At 38.8% G+C, this 20,543-nt stretch overlaps 4 protein-coding genes across 5 annotated transcripts; 3 read left to right on the top strand and 1 right to left on the bottom strand.

Moving 5' to 3' along the window:
* The first annotated feature begins 92 nt into the window (after positions 1 to 92).
* On the top strand, positions 93 to 4,631 carry LOC114523836 (leucine-rich repeat and WD repeat-containing protein 1-like). Its single transcript, XM_028544873.1, has 15 exons — positions 93 to 266; positions 715 to 1,063; positions 1,162 to 1,263; positions 1,342 to 1,392; positions 1,522 to 1,612; positions 1,731 to 1,786; positions 1,886 to 2,021; positions 2,149 to 2,454; positions 2,551 to 2,626; positions 2,748 to 2,879; positions 3,020 to 3,105; positions 3,209 to 3,270; positions 3,727 to 3,802; positions 3,909 to 4,024; positions 4,105 to 4,631. The coding sequence occupies exons 1-15, from the start codon at positions 175 to 177 to the stop codon at positions 4,231 to 4,233; spliced, it is 1,860 nt and encodes a 619-aa protein (XP_028400674.1). The 5' UTR covers positions 93 to 174; the 3' UTR covers positions 4,234 to 4,631.
* On the bottom strand, positions 4,606 to 6,831 carry LOC114523775 (clathrin heavy chain linker domain-containing protein 1-like). Its single transcript, XM_028544807.1, has 3 exons — positions 6,026 to 6,831; positions 5,791 to 5,955; positions 4,606 to 5,620 (listed from the first exon to the last, which is right to left on the bottom strand). The coding sequence occupies exons 1-3, from the start codon at positions 6,786 to 6,788 to the stop codon at positions 4,698 to 4,700; spliced, it is 1,851 nt and encodes a 616-aa protein (XP_028400608.1). The 5' UTR covers positions 6,789 to 6,831; the 3' UTR covers positions 4,606 to 4,697.
* Positions 6,832 to 7,392: 561 nt separating this feature from the next.
* Positions 7,393 to 13,081, top strand: LOC114523814 (E3 ubiquitin-protein ligase BRE1B-like). The gene is made up of 20 exons (XM_028544847.1): positions 7,393 to 7,662; positions 7,882 to 8,049; positions 8,393 to 8,462; positions 8,559 to 8,738; positions 8,853 to 8,968; positions 9,106 to 9,324; positions 9,438 to 9,656; positions 9,831 to 9,911; positions 9,985 to 10,120; positions 10,256 to 10,299; positions 10,374 to 10,451; positions 10,563 to 10,756; positions 10,837 to 10,921; positions 11,127 to 11,309; positions 11,420 to 11,548; positions 11,790 to 11,939; positions 12,018 to 12,077; positions 12,185 to 12,256; positions 12,502 to 12,570; positions 12,663 to 13,081. Exons 1-20 carry the CDS (start codon positions 7,555 to 7,557, stop codon positions 12,936 to 12,938), a joined length of 2,637 nt encoding a protein of 878 aa, XP_028400648.1. The 5' UTR covers positions 7,393 to 7,554; the 3' UTR covers positions 12,939 to 13,081.
* A 1,214-nt stretch (positions 13,082 to 14,295) lies between these two features.
* On the top strand, positions 14,296 to 20,477 carry LOC114523744 (ARF GTPase-activating protein GIT2-like). Of its 2 annotated transcripts, none has more exons than XM_028544774.1 (20): positions 14,296 to 14,528; positions 14,624 to 14,757; positions 15,546 to 15,655; positions 15,894 to 15,999; positions 16,086 to 16,172; positions 16,255 to 16,385; positions 16,491 to 16,585; positions 16,673 to 16,718; positions 16,807 to 16,858; positions 16,944 to 17,016; positions 17,131 to 17,340; positions 17,540 to 17,616; positions 17,772 to 17,879; positions 17,967 to 18,083; positions 18,170 to 18,238; positions 18,342 to 18,449; positions 18,537 to 18,768; positions 19,051 to 19,225; positions 19,361 to 19,424; positions 19,625 to 20,477. In XM_028544774.1, exons 1-20 carry the CDS (start codon positions 14,468 to 14,470, stop codon positions 19,817 to 19,819), a joined length of 2,250 nt encoding a protein of 749 aa, XP_028400575.1. In that variant the 5' UTR covers positions 14,296 to 14,467; the 3' UTR covers positions 19,820 to 20,477. The 2 variants fall into 2 exon arrangements, with proteins under 2 accessions (XP_028400575.1, XP_028400576.1); XM_028544775.1 differs by having other exon boundaries at positions 17,543 to 17,616.
* The last annotated feature ends 66 nt before the right edge of the window (positions 20,478 to 20,543 follow it).

Raw genomic sequence — 20,543 nt, forward strand, 5'->3', positions numbered from 1 at the left:
AAACTATGCAAAATTAGTAATCTGCCGAGCAATTACCGGCAATTTTGGCAGCCTGCATCAAAATACGAATCGGAATAGCGTTCTTCCTTCGCTTCTGAGAAGAAGAGATCAAAACACGTGCAAAATATAATAATAAAAATGTTAAAAATCGTTTTCAAACTGCCTTTTTGAACAATGGGGCAAACGATCGGTAAATCGGTGATTGGAGAATTAGAAATTCTTGAAATTACTGGCTGTAAAAGTCTGGATGAAATTCAACAACTGAGGTAAATAATGATTATACCTACTTGATTAATATCTTTATATATTGTTGAATTGCTTGTATGTATTTATGATGGCCAGTTTTTTAAGGAAACGAGTAAATAGAAAGGGTTTTTTTAACAAAATCGGCCCGATATTGAATAGTGATACTAATGAAGTCTTGGTCAGGTTTTTGCAGGTACATTGTTGATTTGTTTTGGGGTCAAATGTCCCCATTATTGATCAAAATAAACACCACACCCAAAATCTATAAACAATTTTTGTGCACCTGAGTTTTTAACTGGTAGATCGTGGATTTGCTTAGAAATGGATTAAAAGCTAGATTAAAATTAAAATGAAGATTAGTTTTAAGATTAGATTCCGCATTAGATAAACAGCTTAGGATCAGATTTCGATTTAGAATAATTTTTGATGATTTGAAGTTACATATGAAATTTATTGTTTCATGTTTAGCCTCTCAGGATTAAACCTTGTATCTGTGAATTCTGATGTTTTGAAAAAATTGACAAATCTTCAAGTCCTGGATGTGTCCAAAAATAAACTATCTGGTTTAAAGCTAGAAGGATTTACTTTAAACTCTTTAAAGGAATTAAATTGTGCTTCCAATAATTTGGATTCGGTTGATGACTTTGTTTTGTTTCCGAATTTGGAGCAAGTTAATGTGTCGGACAATGTGTCACTTGAGGTCGCAGATCGTTATAAGCTGGTATCACTTTTGCCAAAACTTAAAGTGCTTGAGGATAAGGATGTATCGGTGATGAGGGAAGCTGTCAAGAAGTTTGATGGAGCTTTGTCTGAAAAGGTTTGGTGATTTTCATCAACATCAAAGAAGAGTGCTTGCTTTATTCTTACTGTTTGTACTCTTTGAGGATACAAAGAAGGGTTGCTTTATTCCTACAGGTTACTGAACTTTGGAATGTCCTATTTGAAGAAGCATATAGAAAGTCCGAAGATGAGGAATACAGAAAAGACTTGGCAAATGACTTTGTCCAATCTTTACAAGTAAGTTGTGGATTATAGAGAAATATGTATATTGCACTTTGATGCAGAACGAATAATCAGGCCTTGAACTATTTTCAGGCTGAAGTTGTCATTGGTCCAGCTGCTCTGAGGAAATATAGAGAATTTAAGGTAGATTATCAGTTACTTAATAATTTAAATTGTTTCATTGTGTTAACTATAATCTTATTTCCAGATAAATAAAAAGCTGTATTCATCCTGCAAAATACTACATTCATTTTGTGTATTTGGTTTCTTTAGTTAACATTACTTGGACAAGAATATGCTCAGAAACGAAGACAAGAAAAAGCGATAGATTTAAGGCCTGCAAAAGTAATGAGATCCTCCCCAGGTATTAACACCATATACGTCAAGTAAAAATACTTTATTTGGCATACCTTGGCTGATATTTGCATACTAATATCAGCATAAATCTGTCATAAATGCATATGCTATTCCATATTTTGTAGATGCTGATGAAGGTGTGTTTCAATCACAAGGTTATAAACCCCAGTTTAAGTCTAAGGTACTGAGATTTCTGTTTTTAACAGTGAAAAAATTAATAGTCAAGTTTGAGTATCGAAGCAGCTCTGATCGAAGCTGAGCAATTAATCATTGATTTCAGAGGCTTGGAGTTAACTACACTCAATCGGAATATGTACTTTCTCAACTTCTACAAACTCACTCACTAAACAATGATCCAAACGACAGACGAACGCAAGTGTGGGCCTGTGAATTTCAACCAGATCCAATGAACCCAGGTTAGTCATGATGTGTGGACAAATTTTGCTGAATATTTTGGCAGTTGTACAACGAAATATTGTAGATTTTTAATTTTAAAAAGGTTTATTTAATGTGTTGAAACTTGAAAGCAATAATCTTTTCTAGAGAAAACAACAACACTTTGTGCAACATGCGGGGGTGATGCAGTGTGTTTCATTGAGTGCAAAACAGGAGAAGTGTCTAAAAAATACAAGCAGCCAGGAGATGTGTTTTACTGTCTTGCATGGACTGTATTTCCTATAAATGAGGGCACAGGTGTCGCATATAGAACTGCTTTAGCTATTGGCGGCAAACAATGTGATATCCGGATAATACAACCAGAAGATTTAGTTTGTTATGATAGTATTGAGGCACATGAAGGTGCCATTGAGAGTTTGCACTTTCATCCAACTGAACCAACGTGGTTGTTTAGTAAGTATGCATTGGTTTCATCCTGCAATACACTTTTTTTGATGTCGTATTGTGTACGATTTGCTTAGACTTTTTACAATTGCTTTGTTATTAAAGGCGCTGGTGATGATAATCAAATAGTTTTATGTGAATTGGGGTTGTCTACTTCAACAAAAAGTAACCCCAAAACAACGTAAGTTTATTTCTTGCTGAGTTTTGACTACCGAGAGAGTTTATGCACAAAGAATGGCCCAACGCATGCAGTATAACGATCATATTCCGCGCTGAACGAGTTTTTCTTTGATTGTGTTAAGGATATTGATGAAAATAAAAACGCAAGGCATTCTAAGGTCCCTCACTATACCGCGACATGGTGAGGTTTTGGTCGGTGGAGGAGACAGGGGGTGCACTGTGTGGTCTATCGTCGCTTGCGCTAATAAGAAAAGGTATGGGGGACGACAACTTTGGTTTTAAATTTTAATTACATCTGCCTGGCACGGAAAATATAGTTTACTGTAACACAAAAAATATAAGTGAAAATGTTTGAATACTTTTCAGCGTTTAAGACTTGTTTTTGTGTTTCTAGTGAGCTACCGTTATACGAACTAAATTTTCCCGGGAAGAAAAAAGTGCCACTGGATTGTGTGAAGTGTTTGAGCGACCATATAATTGGTACGTGGAACGTGTACTTTTCCTTTACAAACGCGTTTTATTGTTGCGCGTGGCTTTTGATGTAATATTCATTCTTTAAATTTCTTTATTATCTTGTATGTAGCGACAAAAAGGGTGAAAGAATCGTGTATCATGTTGTATTATTCTGAATCTAGCTTTCAAAAGGTATTGCATTGAACTTACGATAGATGAGTTTCAGCTTTTTATATTTGAGGTTCTTGTTTTCATCCCTGGCAACAGCTCTGTACGTCACACGCACTCTGAAGAGGTCAAATGTATCTTCTTGACCTTACGAATTTAATGCCCTATAACTGGGGCCTCGGGCAACAAATTAGTTGTACGTTTACAGGGGCCGGTTGTATCAAGCCCGTTTAGCTTAAACGGTGGATAAGTCAAAATTAAATGACACTCTTAGTTCTCTCTTGAATGAGTCAACTTGAATATTATGCACTGAATATGTAGTTGTAAACAGTATCTTTGTATTATGGTTAAAAACATTTAGTTTGCTTCTTGAATAAAACGATAGACTTGCTTTCTATTTTGGACTTATCCACCGTTTAAGCTAAACGGCCTTGATACAACCGACCCCAGCTCTATGAATTGTGATCTTTTCATCTCTAGAATGATGCATCGCCAGCATTTCGCTTGCCCTGGAAACTCACAGATACTCCTTTTATCAAGTTCAACTTCCGCGCAGGTAAACAAAGGAAAGCTCGACACTTAGTAAAATAACTTTGTATGAACTACGCTCCTGAAAAGTACTATTATTATGCCCTTTTTAACTGTTCTTTTTTTCCCCATAGATTGTGATATTTTAATTGCCGGGGACGATTTAGGATGCGTGTGGATTTACGATGTAAACAGATGTTTTTGCGAGTCTAGACAAGGAAGGAAGCTCGAGGAACTCAAGGAAACACAGGTATAACCATGGTCAAAACAGTATCGTAGGGCTCGATGTCCTCAGGTTAAATAATACGGTTTCTCGTCTGTTTCCTATAGAAGTTAGCTTGCGGCAATGGGACGGTAAAGACCTTCAATCATGTGTGTTCGAGTTCAAATATGGACTACGTTGTCGCTGTTGCCGATAGCAATGTAGTATCGGTGTGGAGAAGGTTAAAACCCGTATAACATACAATGTACATATCGCGAGCCACTGCATATATCCAACTGCCTTGACAAAAAGCAGTTTATCACTTTGAGCATGTATAAAAATCCTGGGTCACAACTTTTTACCCATATGGACTGGAGGGAAATACTGCATTCCTACGAAGTTGAAATCCCAAAGGTTAAATTGCTAGGGTGGGTTGTTTTCCAGCTAAATCCCTCCCATGAGGAAATTTTTCTGTTTGTGTATATATTTTATATTTTCTGTTGGGTGTTGCTTGTCTCGAACCTGTCAATATAGCCCATGTGAATGCTGTACCGAGATAAATACGCTCTGATATGGTTTGCAGTCGCAAATAGCTAGGAAGGAGAACTATTAAAGACCTTCATTTCATGCGACATGTAATTATATTTGTGATCGCGTTATCTTGCATTACGTATAGTATCGTAAAAGACTAAACTCTATCAGTTCAAACACAATCTGTTATTTACAGCCCAATTTTAAACATCGCTGTTGAAAACACATCAGCGAGGATCCACGCGCTGACGACATCCCACGCGGCAGTCGCGAAACCTTGCCCAACCAACACGTCGTGAAATTCGACCCACGCTTCCTCTTGCTCCGCGCAAACATACGGAACAATCTTGGCGCATTGGATACGGTCATGCGCACTCGAGAGCAGCCTCGCTGCGTCACGTGGTCGACACGCACGCACCAGCGACGCTATGCACTCCTCGCGACATAACGGAGACGACAAGTAGCCATCGCCCACGAGAAGCAGGACCTGCGCATGCGCGAAACTCGGGTACTGTTCGAGAGTGTGCATGAAGTCGGTTCTTCGAAACTTCGCGACCTTCCTGGCGTGATCCACCGCCATATTCAGCCTTCCCTGGCGACACAGACAAGCTACGACCTTACCGTGAGCCTTTGTGTGCCTATACACCATCTCAGCTAGAGTGTGCCACCCACAATGGCAGACCTGCTGTCCACAGCTGCAGAATGCTACAATGCTGTCCCCAAGCATGTCCGAGTGCTTTAACTTCTCTTGAGATAACCAATGAACTACCAAATCTCGTCGGTTCTCTTCAAAAGCTCGGATCACCGCGTCCATAGATTCCGCTGCATTCAGTCCCTTCTGACCAGGATTGCTGCTGTTGGCAATCACAGCCTCGCAGTAGTTCAGCAGAGGTGATGTCTCGCCAGGCTGGGTTGGTTCTTCTTTGAATCGTTCAAACGTCTGGGCTGTACGGAGGATATCCTGTGGTGATGTCGCTGCAACTGTAGCAGCCTCCTCGTAGCAACCGCTTGTGAAAAGTTGTTCGAACTTATCCATGTACTCCACCATCTCTTCTTGTTCCTGTTCACCCGCGTTATCCTCTTCCTCGCTTGACTCGGACGCTGTCAGCTCCTCTGTTGGGAAATAAAGTTGTGAATGTGATCTCGTCTCTTTTGCTTCATCTATTCTGCCTGCGTCATCCTCCTCTATCTTAACTTACCATACTCTATCATAACCTATCCTAAACAGCCCTACGCTATTCCAACTTATCCTGCTTTATCCTTTCCCAACACCACCCTATTACCTTCGATGCTATCGATGAAGTCATCTTCAGTTTCGCCGTGTTTCAATGCGAGCAAAATCAACTCCGCAATGGTTTTCGGTTTTTTGGCCATGACCAAATCTCTTTGCTTTCTTTCCTCTTTAAGTCTTTCCTCCAATCTCAGAAGTTTCGTCTTCAACGCATTTCCTAAAGTTATCAGTGTCAGGACAGTTGAATTCAGCGAAACACTTACACAATTTAACACATAAATAATCACCGTGTTCCTTCAGATCAATTTTCATCTGCTCTTTTTCCATGAGTTTTTCAATAAGTTTATCCTTGGTTTTCCTTAGTTTAAAACGCTTGTCGAAAAATTTCACTAGTTCCATAATTTCTCTTCTTAAGCGTCTCAATTCGTCATTCAAAAACTCCAAATCCGTTTGCTCATCTGAGGTGTATCTTTCCAAAACTTTGACGTGAGAATTCCCGAACTTTTTTGCCCTAACCCATGGAGTTTTTCTATGAAAACTTTCGCCACGGATAGCAGCGATTGATTCCTGGATTTGCTCAAGTACGATCTCTGATTTCGGCCTCACCGGTTCAATTTCCGTGCGTGATTTTTGTCTTAAAATCTCGTTCTGTTCCAACAACATTCTTGATTTCTTTTCCAAATCACTTATTTGCTCTTTGTAATTCTTGATGGTTCCGAGTCCAGCAGCGCAGCTCGTCATGTTCCGATGAAGAAAATCTGCATCTCTCTCGCTTTGAAATACAGCCCTAATGCATTTCTCATATTCAACTTTAATCTCAGAAAGCAACGGACCAAAGCAACCATTATTTCTGATTACTTCTTCAAAACACTGCGAAATAATTGCGTGTCTTTCCTTTCGAGTTTTTCGATGGCATTGTTCGTGTTCTTCCAAACGTTTTTCCAACTTCTTTGTTAATTTGGAAGCGAAGTCTGCATGATTTTCAGCGTTGATATGCCATCCTAATTCCTCCTCGTCGACATAACTATTGGAGTTGTCTTCAAGGCTCATTTTTTCCCAAAGGAAATACCAGGTTACTACAGTATTCCGGAAGAATTTGCAGGTTTCAATTTCTGCATCAATTGGAAATCGTTTGCACGCGTCATAGCTTCTTGCGTGACAGAGTGATTCAAAATTTAACCGTTAAATGGTAAGGCATATGGCTGTTATAAAGTTGCGGTAACTTGCTATAAGCTCCAAGAAGTTCTTGCAAATTGATGACACCATCTTTGTAGGGGGGTGTGGGACAAAACTGTTTCAACAACCAGGGACAATTTGGGCGTTTTTAGCCGTGAAGTCTATTGCGAGTAAGAAGTCAGGTTGTGCGATTAACGACATCAAAAGTTGAAGAAAATGTCTGTATGCATTTAGAAATAGAAAATAAAAATTATTTTCACTTTGGTAAAACTCGGTGCTTGCACTGATGACTTCAGGGGGGAAAGCAACTAGGAAAAGCTTTGTAAACGTCGCTTCCCCCGGAACAGAGCACCTCGTTACCAGGCCTGCAACTCGTACGCGGAGGTATGGCGACCAGACATGAGGCACCGAAATTCCGAAATAGCCTTCACTCCCCCCCCCGGAAAACGCGTGGCAAAACGCGTGGCGAAATCCAACATGGCCGCCAATGTGGAAATCCAGGATTTAGCAGCTGATAAATTCTGTGAGAAGAAATAAAGTTTACTGGAAATAATTCCGTCAAAAATACAAAATAGCTGTTTCGGAGGCCGCGGGGATTGCTTAAGGACAATATCTGAAAGGTTTTGTTAGAGATACGAGTATGAAACGAGCGAAAAAAGACGATGATGAACAGGCGACTGGAGAGCCTTCAAACAAAAAAACTTTCATGGCTATACCACCTGTTAATGTTGGTCCTGTCTCCACTGAGGTTTGTATATTGTAGTTTTAACTCAGTATTAAATATTGTTGTCATCAAGATAATTTATTGAGGAAATACTAATCAATCAATAATTGTCATTATTTGTCAATAATCAATGTTAATTGATAGTATCCGCAGATCGCAAACATAGATGTTGGAGATATACATGAAAAGACAAAGACTATATTAAGAATGCTGGTCAATATCGTAGCTATGGTTGTTTTCTAGGAGGAAATGGATATTCAGGTTTTGAGGTTTCAGAACAAGAAACTTGGAGAACGACTGGAAGAAATGAAAGTTGAGGAGGAGAACTTGAAGATTCAAATTGAAGAATACAAGAAGAGAGAAAGAGATAACACAGAATTATTGTCTGTAATACACCGTGCTTGGAACCAGGTTATTGTGGCTTTGACCTACTACACTTGGAATATAGAGCCTTATCTGAGGCTTTGGCAATCTATCCAACAAGCACATTTTATTGTCATGTCTCTAACACTGTGTGCTTCACGGGTGGATCCAGCACTAGTGCACTAATTTGCATGACATAAGAAAACTGCTAAAAATAACCACTTTGTTTTGTAATGCAATTAGTGCACTAGTGCTGGATCCACCCCTGGTGTGCTTGTATTCCACCCAATGCCTGGCAGCTTGCATACATTTCAAACTCAAACTGTATCCAATTCATTCTTATTTATATTCCTAGTCCAAAACATTAAATGTGATGCAATTGTTATTTTAGATGGAAGAGGAGACAAGATTGTTGGTTGAAAGATTTGAACAGCCCACTAGTGAAGAAAATCAAGATTTAGGTAAGATGTACAGCCATGCATACTTGAGTAATCCATTCTTTATAATATAGCTGCTTTTTGCTACTAAATCCTTTGTGGATTGATTTGTCTGTTCAGTTCTAGATGAGATGACAAGTATTTCATTTATAAAACATCTGAAACAAGTGACTCCTGCCGAAAGGGAAGATGAACTGACAAAAAAGATATCTGCATCAAGGGATATCATTGCGAAGCTGTTAGAGCTTGTCAAAAATGCTGAGAAGAACAACAAAGATTTAGTCCAACAACTGAACGAAGGTATGTAGCTTGTAACAGCATAGGTCATATCTTGTAACAGCCATAGTAGGTTGAGACTTGATCTGCTTTGTGGCATATGTAAACACTCACATGTTTTATCCTGGGTTTGAACAGAAGGTTCTGTAGAAGAGGTCACCAGAGAAACAATGAATAAGTTGATCAAAGAGAGTGAAAATCTTCAGAAGTTAGTGGCCTCTCTTCAAGAACAGCATTCAACAAACTCCCTTGAGGTACAAGGTTACAGATTTTTATATAGACATCTTGGAAGAACAGTTTAGAACTGATAGAAAAGTTTAGTTAAGAAATTATAGAGCAGTTTAGGTTGGTATGCAGCTGGGTCACTGATATTTTCTCTGGTGTCATTCAGTTTGCAGAACTTCGTAACAAGTATGCGATGGCCCAAGATGAACTCTCAGAGAAGAACACAAGCTTACAGGAGGCAGAATATGACCTGCAGAAACGCAACCACAGAGTTGAAAGGTTGCTGAAAAGACTCAGTGAAGTCGAGAAGCAATGCAAGACATTGCCAGCTGGTACTACCGTTGAGAAATCTGTCAAAGGGGAACAGCCTTTGAACACAGGAGAGGTATGAAATCCTTGTGTGGGAATATTCCTCTCCACTCCAGTGGCTGAACTTGCCAGAAAAGTTAGTTTCCTCTCATACTATTTTGTTTCACATTATCTCCTTGCATCTCATAGGCCATCAAGATGCAATCCGATTACGAAGAGCAAAAATTATTGGCTGAACAACGTCTTGTTGAGTTGGAGAAACTGACAGAAAATTATAAAGGCTCGCTTGAGGAAATTGAAAAGCATAAAATGGAAGCTTTGCAGATTCCAGAATCTGTGGTTCTTCAGTCAGCCCCATACAGAACCCTACAGTCTCAATATTCTGTCATCTTTAATGAACTAAATCTGGTATGGCTGCTATAAAAATATCCTTCATCTTTGCAGATAGAAATATGTTATTGGTCCCCTTCCAAAAGTTCCTTTCGCTCTGGCTAAGAAGAGCCTAAGTTGGGCATAAAAACGTACAAGTGTTGGGCAAAAGTATTACAGGAGAAATCCTTGATCTTCAAAATTTTTCCCTAGGCACGACAACAGCTTGAAGAAATTAGAAGGATTGCAAACAACAGCAGAACTCAACATATTCTTCAACTTGAGCAGTTGGAGGTAAGAGATGGGTTTTCTAGCATTTGTGATGCTATTTTGCAGTAACATAATGGATATTCGTTACTTTCGCCAGAACGAGAGCTTGGCTGTGCAGAAAAAATTCCAAGCAGAGATTGCTCGGGTCGAAGATGCTCTGATGCAAGTTCGTCGTGATTATGAGTTGTTGCGAATGAAATATGAGCACTATTTGAAAACAAATGAACAGACTGGTAGGGGAAAATAAGTCCAGTTATATTGTGATTGAGACCGCTGCATGCAGAGGATTGGCATTAGAGTTTAGGGTCATGATTATGGATTGGATTAAGGGATTATGATAAGAGGAAAATGTGTTTTCTGTGTTTTAGGTCCAATGATTAAAGAAATGGACAACATTATAAAGAGCTTACAAGTATGAGTTAATAAATATATCAATCTTCCACTTGTATTTTTTTTACAATACCCTGAATGATTTTGTGTTTTCAGAACAGCAACAGGCAACTTAAGGTCGAAATTGGACGTTTCAAAACAAAACTTGCCAAGGAAGAAGAGGAGACAAAAAGAGTGAGTCATATGAAATGTTCTGATCTAACTTACAGTTTTACATAAAAATACATGGATTAAACAGGAACGGGTTTGTTGGTTGTCATGAAAACTAGAGTTTTATCTTGTTAGCTGCATGCTGAGTTGGAAAACATAATCTCAGGAAAGAAGCCAGTGGTTGATACACCTGTTGCCGAGGAAACCACGGCAGACGCCACAGGGTCTGCCCCAACTGAGGAGGAAAAGACTGGGGAGAAGGAAAATCAAGAGGATGGTGAATTGCCCACAGAAAGCGACGAATTGAAAGCTCTGAAATCTGAACTAAAGTATGTCTGGAGTGTGAAGGTGGCATTTCTATGAGAGGATGGTGGCTGAGAGTCACTGTTATTTGTGTTTGTATCCTTAGACAATCTCAGGAAAGTCAGAAAGAGATGAAAGTTATGTTGGATGTTTATAAAGGTGCTTCGAAAGACAATAGAGAAAAACTTGAAGTAGGTTAAGATCTAAAGTTGTATGGGATGGGATGGGATAGGAAGGGATGAGATGGCATTAGGATGGGATTGTATAGGATGGGATGAGATGAGAAGGGGTGGGATGGGATGGGATGAGAAGGGAAGGGATCTGATAAGAACTGGATGGTGTCTATTTTATGGTGTGTATTATAGTTTTGGTTCAACATAGTTTTGTTTTTCTCAGATGCTAACAAACGAGAAACGTCTGAAATCTGAAATTGAAGAACTTCACGCAAAGATTGCCGAAGGCAAGCAAGAAATTGAGAAATGCAAAGCGGCCATGGCGGATGAACTGGCTTTGAAAAGACTAAAAGCAGCGAACGAAACAATCGAGATGTTGCAAAGAAAAATAGCAGCCACAAAACAGGTACAAGAACAACGTTCATTACCTTGAAACTCTCTGTTTGCTCTCCCCAACTGATGAAACACAGCCTGACAGCCATGCTAGCTAAATATTGCGTCATGACGCCACTGTAGGAAGAAGACGCGCTGCTTTCAGAAATGGAGTTCACAGGACAAGCCTTTGAGGAAATGCAGGAGCAAAATATTCGCGTTCTGCAAGAATTACGCGAGAAAGAAGAAGCTAACTTGAAACTGATGTCTGAAGTAAGAAAAACGAAAGAACCCCCCCCCGTCTCATCTCTCAACTCCGTCTAACCCCCCCCCTTCCGCTCTGAAGTAAGAAAAACTGAAGATCCCCCCCGTCTCAATTCTCAACTCCCTCTAACCCCCCCTCCCGCGCTCCTATCTGTTCAATAACACTCACTTAAACCTGACTATTTTTCATGCGATATCCCGAATGCGAATCACTTATTGAGAATTAATGGGAACGATTCGTTTATTTTAGCGAATTAAAGGAGATCAGATCCAGAAACAGCTGAAAGAAGAGAAAGATGTAATGGCGGACCAAATCACTGCGCTGAACTCGCATATTGATGCTCAGGAACAAGTCATTAAAAAGCTTGAGGAACGGGAGAGAAGCCTACAATCAACGCTGGTTGGTTCCTTGTTATTTATTACTCCATTTTTCTAACAAAAAAACATCAACTAATGTTTGTTCATATCACTGCTGTAGTTATCCATTGACAAAGAGCTTGTACTTCGGCAACAGGCGATGGATCTTCATAAAAGAAAGGTAATGTGTTGTCCAGGTTATGATATGATGGATTGCTTGGTTTATCTGTTGTTGTTCAATGGATTCACACTTGAATTTAATCGGTTATTCTTCTCTGGGTGTTATAGGCTACTGAAAGTGCTCAGACTGCGCAAGATTTTAAAATTCGTATTGAGTCCTTTCAGCAGCAGTTACAAGAGGTATTGTAATCTAAAGAATACCTGAGTCTGGCTTCGGTAACGGAGATGATGAAAGACACATGTACTAACCACTGTGTTTGGTAGAGTCAAGCTTGAAGCACTCTTCTCACATGTGACTGAGTTGAAATTATAATCAGACAACTGCATATTACAGGAATCAAACCTCAGTCACAGAGATGAATGACACATGTTCAAGAACCGTTTACAAACCAACCTTTTCTGATGCACCATCAAATTCCTTTCAGGCAGAAAAGTCTTTGAGAACCAAAACAAGATCTTTAGAAGAGGAAATCTTCCGCAGCAGACGAATGCAGGTTCCTCTTTACTTTTTTTAAATTTTATCTTTGAATTTACCTGCAAAGCCTTTTCTAAACGCCTTCTTGAACTTCATTTCCACTGCTCTTAGGAGGAGATTTCGAGTTTTAAACGGAAACTTGAGAAACAGAAGAAAATGGACGTCTATGGAACGGCAGATGAAATACTTCTGGAAGAAATCAAGGAATATAAAGCAAGACTCACATGTCCTTGTTGTAACACGCGACAGAAAGACGCTATCCTAACCAAATGCTATCATATCTTTTGTTTTGAGTGTTTGAAGACACGTTATGACACAAGGCAACGAAAATGTCCAAAATGCAATGCAACATTCGGAAATAATGACTTCAAGAAGGTCTATCTGTAGTGGATGAAAGTGAACAAATAGGTTTTTAAAATCTTATAGATTGTAATTTCGTTTAAATATTGTAATATACGCCTCGCTTTTATTCTATCGTGGGTGGCTCATGGTGGAGACATGTATGAATACAGAGACTCACCACTGATCTGATAAAACACCAATTTTTTAGACGAGTAGGGCTATACTTTTCATAGTATGGTACTTTTTGAACCTATCCCTAGACAGGATCACAAATTTCAGGCATTGACGTTCATAATTTCATCTCCTATATTCCCCATGAGCAAAACGATTTAAGTGCATGTGTGGGAGGTTCCATTAAATCTCAAGCTTCCGTCTGCGTTTTATATTTTAGACAGGCTTAAACCTATCCCCATATCATTTTATTATCCTCTGGTGTTGACGGTCTCTGGCACATGATTATTGTTTTCATTGACCGTGTTTGGTCAATGGTTTGTTGTTTGATGCAATGGCGAAAGACACGTGATGCTCTGGCAATCAGGGGACAGCACTAAAGACATCAACACTCAGGTTTTCTCCATAAGACAATGTGGGATCAAATCCATTTCAACCTTGGAAGATGCATTTCGTTGATGGTGCAAGTTCGCCTCGCAAATCATGCTAATGTTTGCGCAAAGTATCGATTTCAGTTAATCAGCAATCAATGGAGTTTTTGAGGAATCGATTCGATTCACGTCCGATGAACAGTTTATGGACGCGATAAAAGAATTATCACACCTCGTGTTCTGTTTTTTACCAAGTTTTTAATAGTTCCGCTTGGAACTATTAAAACTTGTTTCAGGCCCACTGTAATTCAGTCACATGCTGTTATTGTTGTTTAGTCATTGCGAAACATCCGTATTCAAATTAAGATACAATCGCTAAAAATGAGGGAGAAATATCCAGTAATTTTACTAAAGGTTTTGTATCAGCAAATTAAACATTAGTTGCCTTTTAAAAAATAATTTGGAGAGAAAAAGTTTAAAAAAGTGTATTTCTGAGAGTGTTTTGAATTACTCGTGTGGTCGAATCATAAGACTGACGCAGTGACGCTTTACTTCCCAAAAATCGGAATGTTTTGGTTCTAATCGGAAAACACCCGCGTAATACATTCTGCGAATCGTCACATATTTTCCGCTTCAAATAAATCTGTTAGTTTGATTCAGGCAGTCGTCGAAGCAGCTTCGTTTATCTGAAAAATGAAGTACCCGTTCATCCAAAGAGTGTAAGTGTAATTTAAACCTTGAACTAACCCTAAATAATCGCGTAAATTTGAATTAAGTGCGCGAAATCATCCTGAAATGCGCGCGATCGGAATGCGCATGCACACCGAAAGTTGTACCGCTGTTTCCTCGTACGGCGGGCGAAAAAGGTGGTTAATTTTTTGGTCAAACCTTCAAAACTGTCAAGGATGTAAAATCGAATGAAATTGTTTATATATTTGTGACGATTCTACGCAGATCTAGGGGGTCACAACTTTGAGATTAATGTCAATGTGAAGAGCGTGTTATATATGTTTTATTAGCCAAGAAAAGCTAATGTCGACCCGTGGCAAATCGCGGAGTTCGAGTGATATATGTGCCGACTGCAGTGCACCGAGTGAGTATGCTTCGACATCCTGTCTTTTTGTTTTCTTTTCCGTGGCTTTTTATGTTCGCCGAGAGAGCTCAATCTCTGCCTTTTCACCTCCTTAGATCCAGCATGGGCTTCGATAAACCGTGGAGTACTCATCTGCAATGATTGCTGTAGTGTTCATCGTAGTTTAGGTCGACACATCAGTCAGGTTCGGCACCTAAAACATGGCAGTTGGACACCTTCACTTTTACAGGTAAATATTTACATCTTTCGGAAGAGTGTCTATGTTTATTTTTCGAAATGTTTAACAGTAATTTCTTAATGTATTCTTTTATTGTCGATAATGTACTCCGATGACATAATGAGTGCCGAGTTTGTGAAATAGTAATCTAATGTTTGAACACAGTTTGTCTTAAGAATGAATATTGATCCGACGAATTTGCTCGCGTGTTTGATCTATAACCCGTAAATAATTAATCGGAAATAAATTGAACACGCTATTATTCAACTTTTCATTTTATATCCGATGTTTTTATCCAACTGTCAGTTGCGAATATCCCTTGTAAATATAGATACACTATCGAATTATAATTATAAATGTTCTAGAATTTTTGAAACGATCGTTTAAAAATACCCCGCTAAACAATATTCAATCGCGAAGTATATTATCATGTGTGTATCGTTTCTGTGTTGTACGGCAATGTATATGCTGAATTGTGGATTAATTGTTATTGCAAAATAATGGTTTGGGGTACATTAAAAATTTAGAAATGTGTTGAACTAAATTGCAACCTTGGTGTTAATGTAATTAAGTTGTTACTTTTTGTGATAGTTCTGATGTGATATGAGGTTCCTAAGAATGTTTTGTATTGATAGCAATATCAACAAAAACAACTAAATACTGAATACTGATACCTTGTTTATGCATCTGTACTGGAAATGCTTTTGAATGAAGAAACTTGTGCTTGTTTTTGTTGCTGTGTAACTGAGCTCTAGTAAAAATATGATCAAAAAGTGTGAACTGTTTGATTATTTTCATAGATGGTAAACACATTAGTGGCAAATGGAGCCAATTCAATCTGGGAGCATTCCCTACTTGATCCAAATCAGATTAAAAGTGGAATTAGAAAACCGACTCCGAAAGATCCTATGTAAGTCAGTCTGTTTTTGAACTCATTAGTCTCCCTTTCAGCTGATCACTTCTGTGTGCCTTTTAATTAGTATTGTATTTCAGCTTGTCAATTCTACATTCCTGTCCATTAGCATTCCATCTCAGCTCATTAGTCTTGTATATCTTTGATTAATTTCTTGATATTTGTTCATTGAAATAATTTCATAGGCAATGAGCTTGCTGGCAATTAAATAGTTGACATTTCAATTACATTTCAGACTAACAAAAGCAAACTTTATAAGAGCAAAATATCAGATGTTGTCTTTTGTTCACCGGCTGCCTTGTCGGGATGACGATGAAATATCAACTGCGGATCTTAGCCAGGTAAACCATGTGCTATGAATTTCAATTTCTATTTTTGCATCTGTCGCTGTTCATTAATTTAAAACATGTAAATTCTTGTAATTTAGCAACTTCACTCAAGTGTAAGAACTGCCAATTTGGAGACTTCATTAAGGTTACTCTCGTTAGGTGCACAGCCCAATTACTATTTTCAGGTAATGATTAAACATTATGTACAATATTTAGTGGTTGACCTTCATTTCTTCTTCAACAATTTGATTTATTCTACTGCCGTAGGAGAAAGGCAATTGCCCTCTTCACATAGCTGCAAATGCTGGTCAGTTACTTCAAGTTGAATTGCTGTGCGTTCACGGTGCTGACCCATCACTATTAGATAGCGAAGGAAAAGCGCCGTTGGATTATGCAATGTAAATATATTTCCTGTGTAGTACTGCCATTTACAATCAGTCCTAAACCTGCTGGACAGCAATAGATACAACTGAATTTAACAACTGCACTTCTAAATTTTCAAGGGATGGTGGTCATATGTCACTGGTCGAAAGATTGATCAATTTACAATGTGAGGTCACCGATAGATTAACCTACTATTTATGTGGAAGAAAGCCTGGTATGGATGACACCTTTCAATTTGAATTCATTTCCACCCTTTCTATTTCAAAGCACACTTAGGACTAAAAACTGTCATTCGTTGCAGACCATAAAGACGGACACAAGTTTTTCATCCCAGCAATGGCTAACAGGTATATCATGAAACCTTTATTCTTACAATGTTTTCTAAAGAATTCAACTTTTCTGATATGCAAATATTTCTGCTTTCAATTTTTTCAGCTCCTTAGATTTATCAGAAAGTGCAAAACTTGCGAAGCAAAAACTACAATTAGTGAGTTTGGCAGCCATTATTATGAAACTGTGATATATCTCGTTGGTGACACATCTCAGCTCACACAACACTTTATTTCTTTTAGTTAAGTAACCATCTCTTTGAAGAACTCTCTTCAGATGTTTATGACGAAGTCGATAGACGTGAGACGGATGCAAGTACGTTTTTAAAGCTTTCTCCGCAAAGAAATATTGCTGATGCAAGTGCTAAGAAATAACTACAAACGTCTTGATGAAAAAAAGTTTATATTAGCTTCTATTTATCTCTTTTAGTTTGGCTAGCCACGCAGAACCATAGTGATTTTGTTAGCGATCGTACGGCTGTGCCCTTTCTTCCTGTCAATCCTAGTTACTCGTCCACCAGAAACCAAGGTCGACAGAAACTCGCACTGTTTAATGCTCAAGAATTTTCCACGTTGGTTCTCGATATTGTTATCGATGCGAGAAGACGTGAAATGGGTTCACAACTCGACTTGAATGAAGGTATTCGAACACGAAATATCGAATAGCGTTATGAGAGGAAAATACGATTCAAAACAGTGTATTGTATCAAAAAATTACTGTCATTATCTTTGGCGATATGAAGCAAGAAAACTTGTCGTTTCCTTGATGGATTGTTCTAGCTATAGACCAAAGATTGATTCAGATAAAATCACTAGAGCTATATTTGTTGTTTACCCAGTAGAGTTCATGGAAAACGAATTGGAAGGAGACGGTCATGATTACGATGAAGTCGCCAGCGATGATGGATTGCTTGAGGTAAGTTTTTCGATCTGATTTTCTCCTTTGAGTGTTTTTCTCTGAGTTCACCTCGTTTCCGACGGCTAAAAACTCACCCTTCACTTTCCTCGCCCGTCGTTTACGGATTGTTTGCTAAATGTCTCGAATATCAATGATTCATTATTTCTTCTCAGCCTATCAACGAAACTCGTGAAACGGAGAAAGTAGTGATAGCTAAGAGTAAACACATTGAAAACAAAACAGAGAACGTAGTTTCAGAACCAGCAAGAGAAGCAGAAGAGGTGGGTTGTTTCTCCTTACATCAGATCCCGAGCAGCCAAAAGTAACTCGCCAAGAAGTTAAAATGTTATTTTTTAACCTTTTCATAGCCGGAAAGAGAGTTTGTGCCATTCAAGACGGACATCCCAGAGCCGGCCGAAGAATACAGAGATTTCGTGCCAATTGCACAATACAAGAAGCTCCAAAAGTCGTTATTCGAATCACAGGTAAACTAAAACTACTGTGTTTTATCATCACCAGCATAAATCTTTTCCCAACCGTTCAAAGCCATGTCTCTGATTCGTTTTTTCAGGAAATTGTAAATGAATTATCTCGCGAAAAGGAAGGCCTTCTCAAAGAAATCAGCGTGTTACAGACTGTGGTACGTGTTTTTTTTAAAACAAATTAAAAAGAAAGTTAGTTATCTTTCGTAATAAGGTCTGGTAGTATATCAATTATCGAGGCAATTCGGTATTTTTTTCAAGGTTCAAACATTGAAAGATGAAATCTCGAATCAAGAAGTGTTTGCACCAACTGAAAAGGAGCCGAAAACGAACGGGCATTTGCAGGTTGAAGATCATAAAACAAGCATTGTAAGTAGCTGGGGGAACTTTTGGGTAAACTTGCCTGGTTTGTACAAGACCGTCAGATTGATAGAGAATTTATTTGTCTTTTACCAGGTGGATGAAAATGATCAAAATATGGATGACGAGGATTCAGATGACATGGTCGATATTAGTGAAATTAAAAGTTACGAAGCTCCACGATTGCTTCTCGACAAGTCTCGCGACGCACGCGGCTCAAATTCGTCTGGGAAAATGTACGATAATGTCCCGAAGACGCCGCCGAAGTCTAACGACGGCGGTTCGTTCTTTGAAGATGATCAAGAAAGAGTCAATACTGATCCTGACGGTAAGCAATGTAGTCTTTATCTGAAATAATTAAAGTTAGTTTAGTTTAGGTTTCCTCCTGTAGTAACACTGGATCAATAAGAGATGATCCTTACTGGACCTCTAGGAAGAACAGTTTAGAACTGATAGAGCTATCCAGTATAAATAAAGTTAGTTTTGTTTAAGTTTACTCCTGTAGTAATTAACACTGGATCAAAAAGAGATGATCCTTACTGGACCTCTAGGAAGAACAGTTCAAAACTGATAGAGTTTGATTGTTCTAATATTTTGTTGGTTTTTCTAGAATACATGAAACAGGAGCTTGAAGACGAGGCTCGTCGCATTATGAATGAAGCTGACAGTCTCATCAATCTTTCTCAACCTCGCCTCACGAAGGAAGAGGTCGTCCTTTGCACGGAACAAATTACAAAACGCATCCAGGAATTACTACTTGCAGCTCAAGCCGGAACTCACAGCAGGTTGGTAAAAGGATCATCTTAGGATAATAGGATGTATCCATAACTACTTGTTGATAAGTTTGAAAGTTTGTGGATGTGTTAGGTGGTTACATGAAGTTTGGCGTCGATTAATTTTTCTGTTTCTTTGGCGTTTAGTTTTATACCTTGTTCAAATAATATCCTATTCGCAGTCAAGAATATGACATCCTTATTTCCCGAGGTAACTACAAAAATATTTAATTATTGCTTTACCGGTTGTATAACCTAACCTTGTTTCCACACTCCTCCCGCGTGACCTTGCCCTCTCCGGGGAAGACAAGCAGTTGCACCCCCCCCCCGGTATTATTTCACCATTAGTAAACAAAGTTCCGAAAATACATCTTCGGTTGTGTTGCAATTTGAAGTTTTATTGTTTTCTAGAATCCGCCGGTAATGGCAGTCCAGGCTGCCTTGGATCTTATGAACCAGAGTGCTGTACGACTGGAGGTGGAATGTAAAAACACCGTTCTCCCGGAAAACTCAATCGACATGGCCCAGTTGACACAGCAGGTCATTCAGTGTGCGTACGATATCGCGAAGGCTGCCAAGGAGCTGGTGACTACCGTAGCTTATTAATAAAGATTTAGTATAGAGATTAGATATGGTAATCCTCACACCTTCTGCAACGCGTTGGCATGACCAAAGTATCCTCCAAAAAGGGTAGTGTTTATACAGGAATGGAGGGCGGCTGCTAGCTATAGGGTGGGTACCAGCACCAGCTGTCAGAGTCAGAGATATGCCGGATAGAAAAACAGAAGGTGCTGCCTGCAGTCTCAGATTGACCTTTACACGAAAAAGAATACTCCAAAAACTACAGTCCAAATTTTTATTAAGGACCAATTTTCTAAGATATGAACTTTTACCCTCCAAATTTCTACTTCACCTGCACCTTCCTCTGGCTTAGGTGCGACCACCCTTAGCATATTCATTCCTGTGTCGATACCAGGGAAAATGAACATGCGCAATCTGTAAAGCACATGCGAACAGATGCTGAACGGTTTGCACACCAGGGCTTTTAACAAATCATTTTTCCTGGTCTTTTACCGCGCTACAGCAACACCATGCACTTTTCAGGTCAGGGATAATTTCAGAACAAACATGGTTAATGATATTTCAAGACTAATTTGTAAATAAGATTAGAGGCAGTTATTTTTATACAATTTATCAACTACCTAATATCACTAAGTTTATATTTAAATCCCGCATGTTGTGCTTAAAAATATTGAAGTTCCTTGTTCAATTGATGTCTTTGTTCTCTTTGCAAACAGTCTGTTAAATATATACCCCCCCAGTGCAAAAG

The sequence above is a fragment of the Dendronephthya gigantea genome, unplaced genomic scaffold (genome assembly GCF_004324835.1).
Source record: "Dendronephthya gigantea isolate DGI-Jeju-01 unplaced genomic scaffold, DenGig_1.0 000028F, whole genome shotgun sequence".
NCBI lineage: Eukaryota > Metazoa > Cnidaria > Anthozoa > Malacalcyonacea > Nephtheidae > Dendronephthya > Dendronephthya gigantea.

What these genes read in the sequence shown, in the direction of transcription:
- LOC114523836 (XM_028544873.1), top strand. Translation starts at nt 175, where the DNA reads ATGGGGCAAACGATCGGTAAATCGGTGATTGGAGAATTAGAAATTCTT. An exon ending in GATGAAATTCAACAACTGAG is followed by an intron (nt 267 to 714) that starts GTAAATAATGAT and finishes TTTCATGTTTAG; the next exon opens with CCTCTCAGGATTAAACCTTG. An exon ending in ATGGAGCTTTGTCTGAAAAG is followed by an intron (nt 1,064 to 1,161) that starts GTTTGGTGATTT and finishes TTATTCCTACAG; the next exon opens with GTTACTGAACTTTGGAATGT.
- LOC114523775 (XM_028544807.1), bottom strand. Translation starts at nt 6,788, where the DNA reads ATGAGCCTTGAAGACAACTCCAATAGTTATGTCGACGAGGAGGAATTA. An exon ending in AATTGATCTGAAGGAACACG is followed by an intron (nt 5,956 to 6,025) that starts GTGATTATTTAT and finishes TGATAACTTTAG; the next exon opens with GAAATGCGTTGAAGACGAAA. An exon ending in CTTCATCGATAGCATCGAAG is followed by an intron (nt 5,621 to 5,790) that starts GTAATAGGGTGG and finishes ATTTCCCAACAG; the next exon opens with AGGAGCTGACAGCGTCCGAG.
- LOC114523814 (XM_028544847.1), top strand. Translation starts at nt 7,555, where the DNA reads ATGAAACGAGCGAAAAAAGACGATGATGAACAGGCGACTGGAGAGCCT. An exon ending in TCTTTAATGAACTAAATCTG is followed by an intron (nt 9,657 to 9,830) that starts GTATGGCTGCTA and finishes ATTTTTCCCTAG; the next exon opens with GCACGACAACAGCTTGAAGA. An exon ending in TGGATCTTCATAAAAGAAAG is followed by an intron (nt 12,078 to 12,184) that starts GTAATGTGTTGT and finishes TGGGTGTTATAG; the next exon opens with GCTACTGAAAGTGCTCAGAC.
- LOC114523744 (XM_028544774.1), top strand. Translation starts at nt 14,468, where the DNA reads ATGTCGACCCGTGGCAAATCGCGGAGTTCGAGTGATATATGTGCCGAC. An exon ending in AGTCAATACTGATCCTGACG is followed by an intron (nt 18,769 to 19,050) that starts GTAAGCAATGTA and finishes TGGTTTTTCTAG; the next exon opens with AATACATGAAACAGGAGCTT. An exon ending in CAAGCCGGAACTCACAGCAG is followed by an intron (nt 19,226 to 19,360) that starts GTTGGTAAAAGG and finishes TTTGGCGTTTAG; the next exon opens with TTTTATACCTTGTTCAAATA.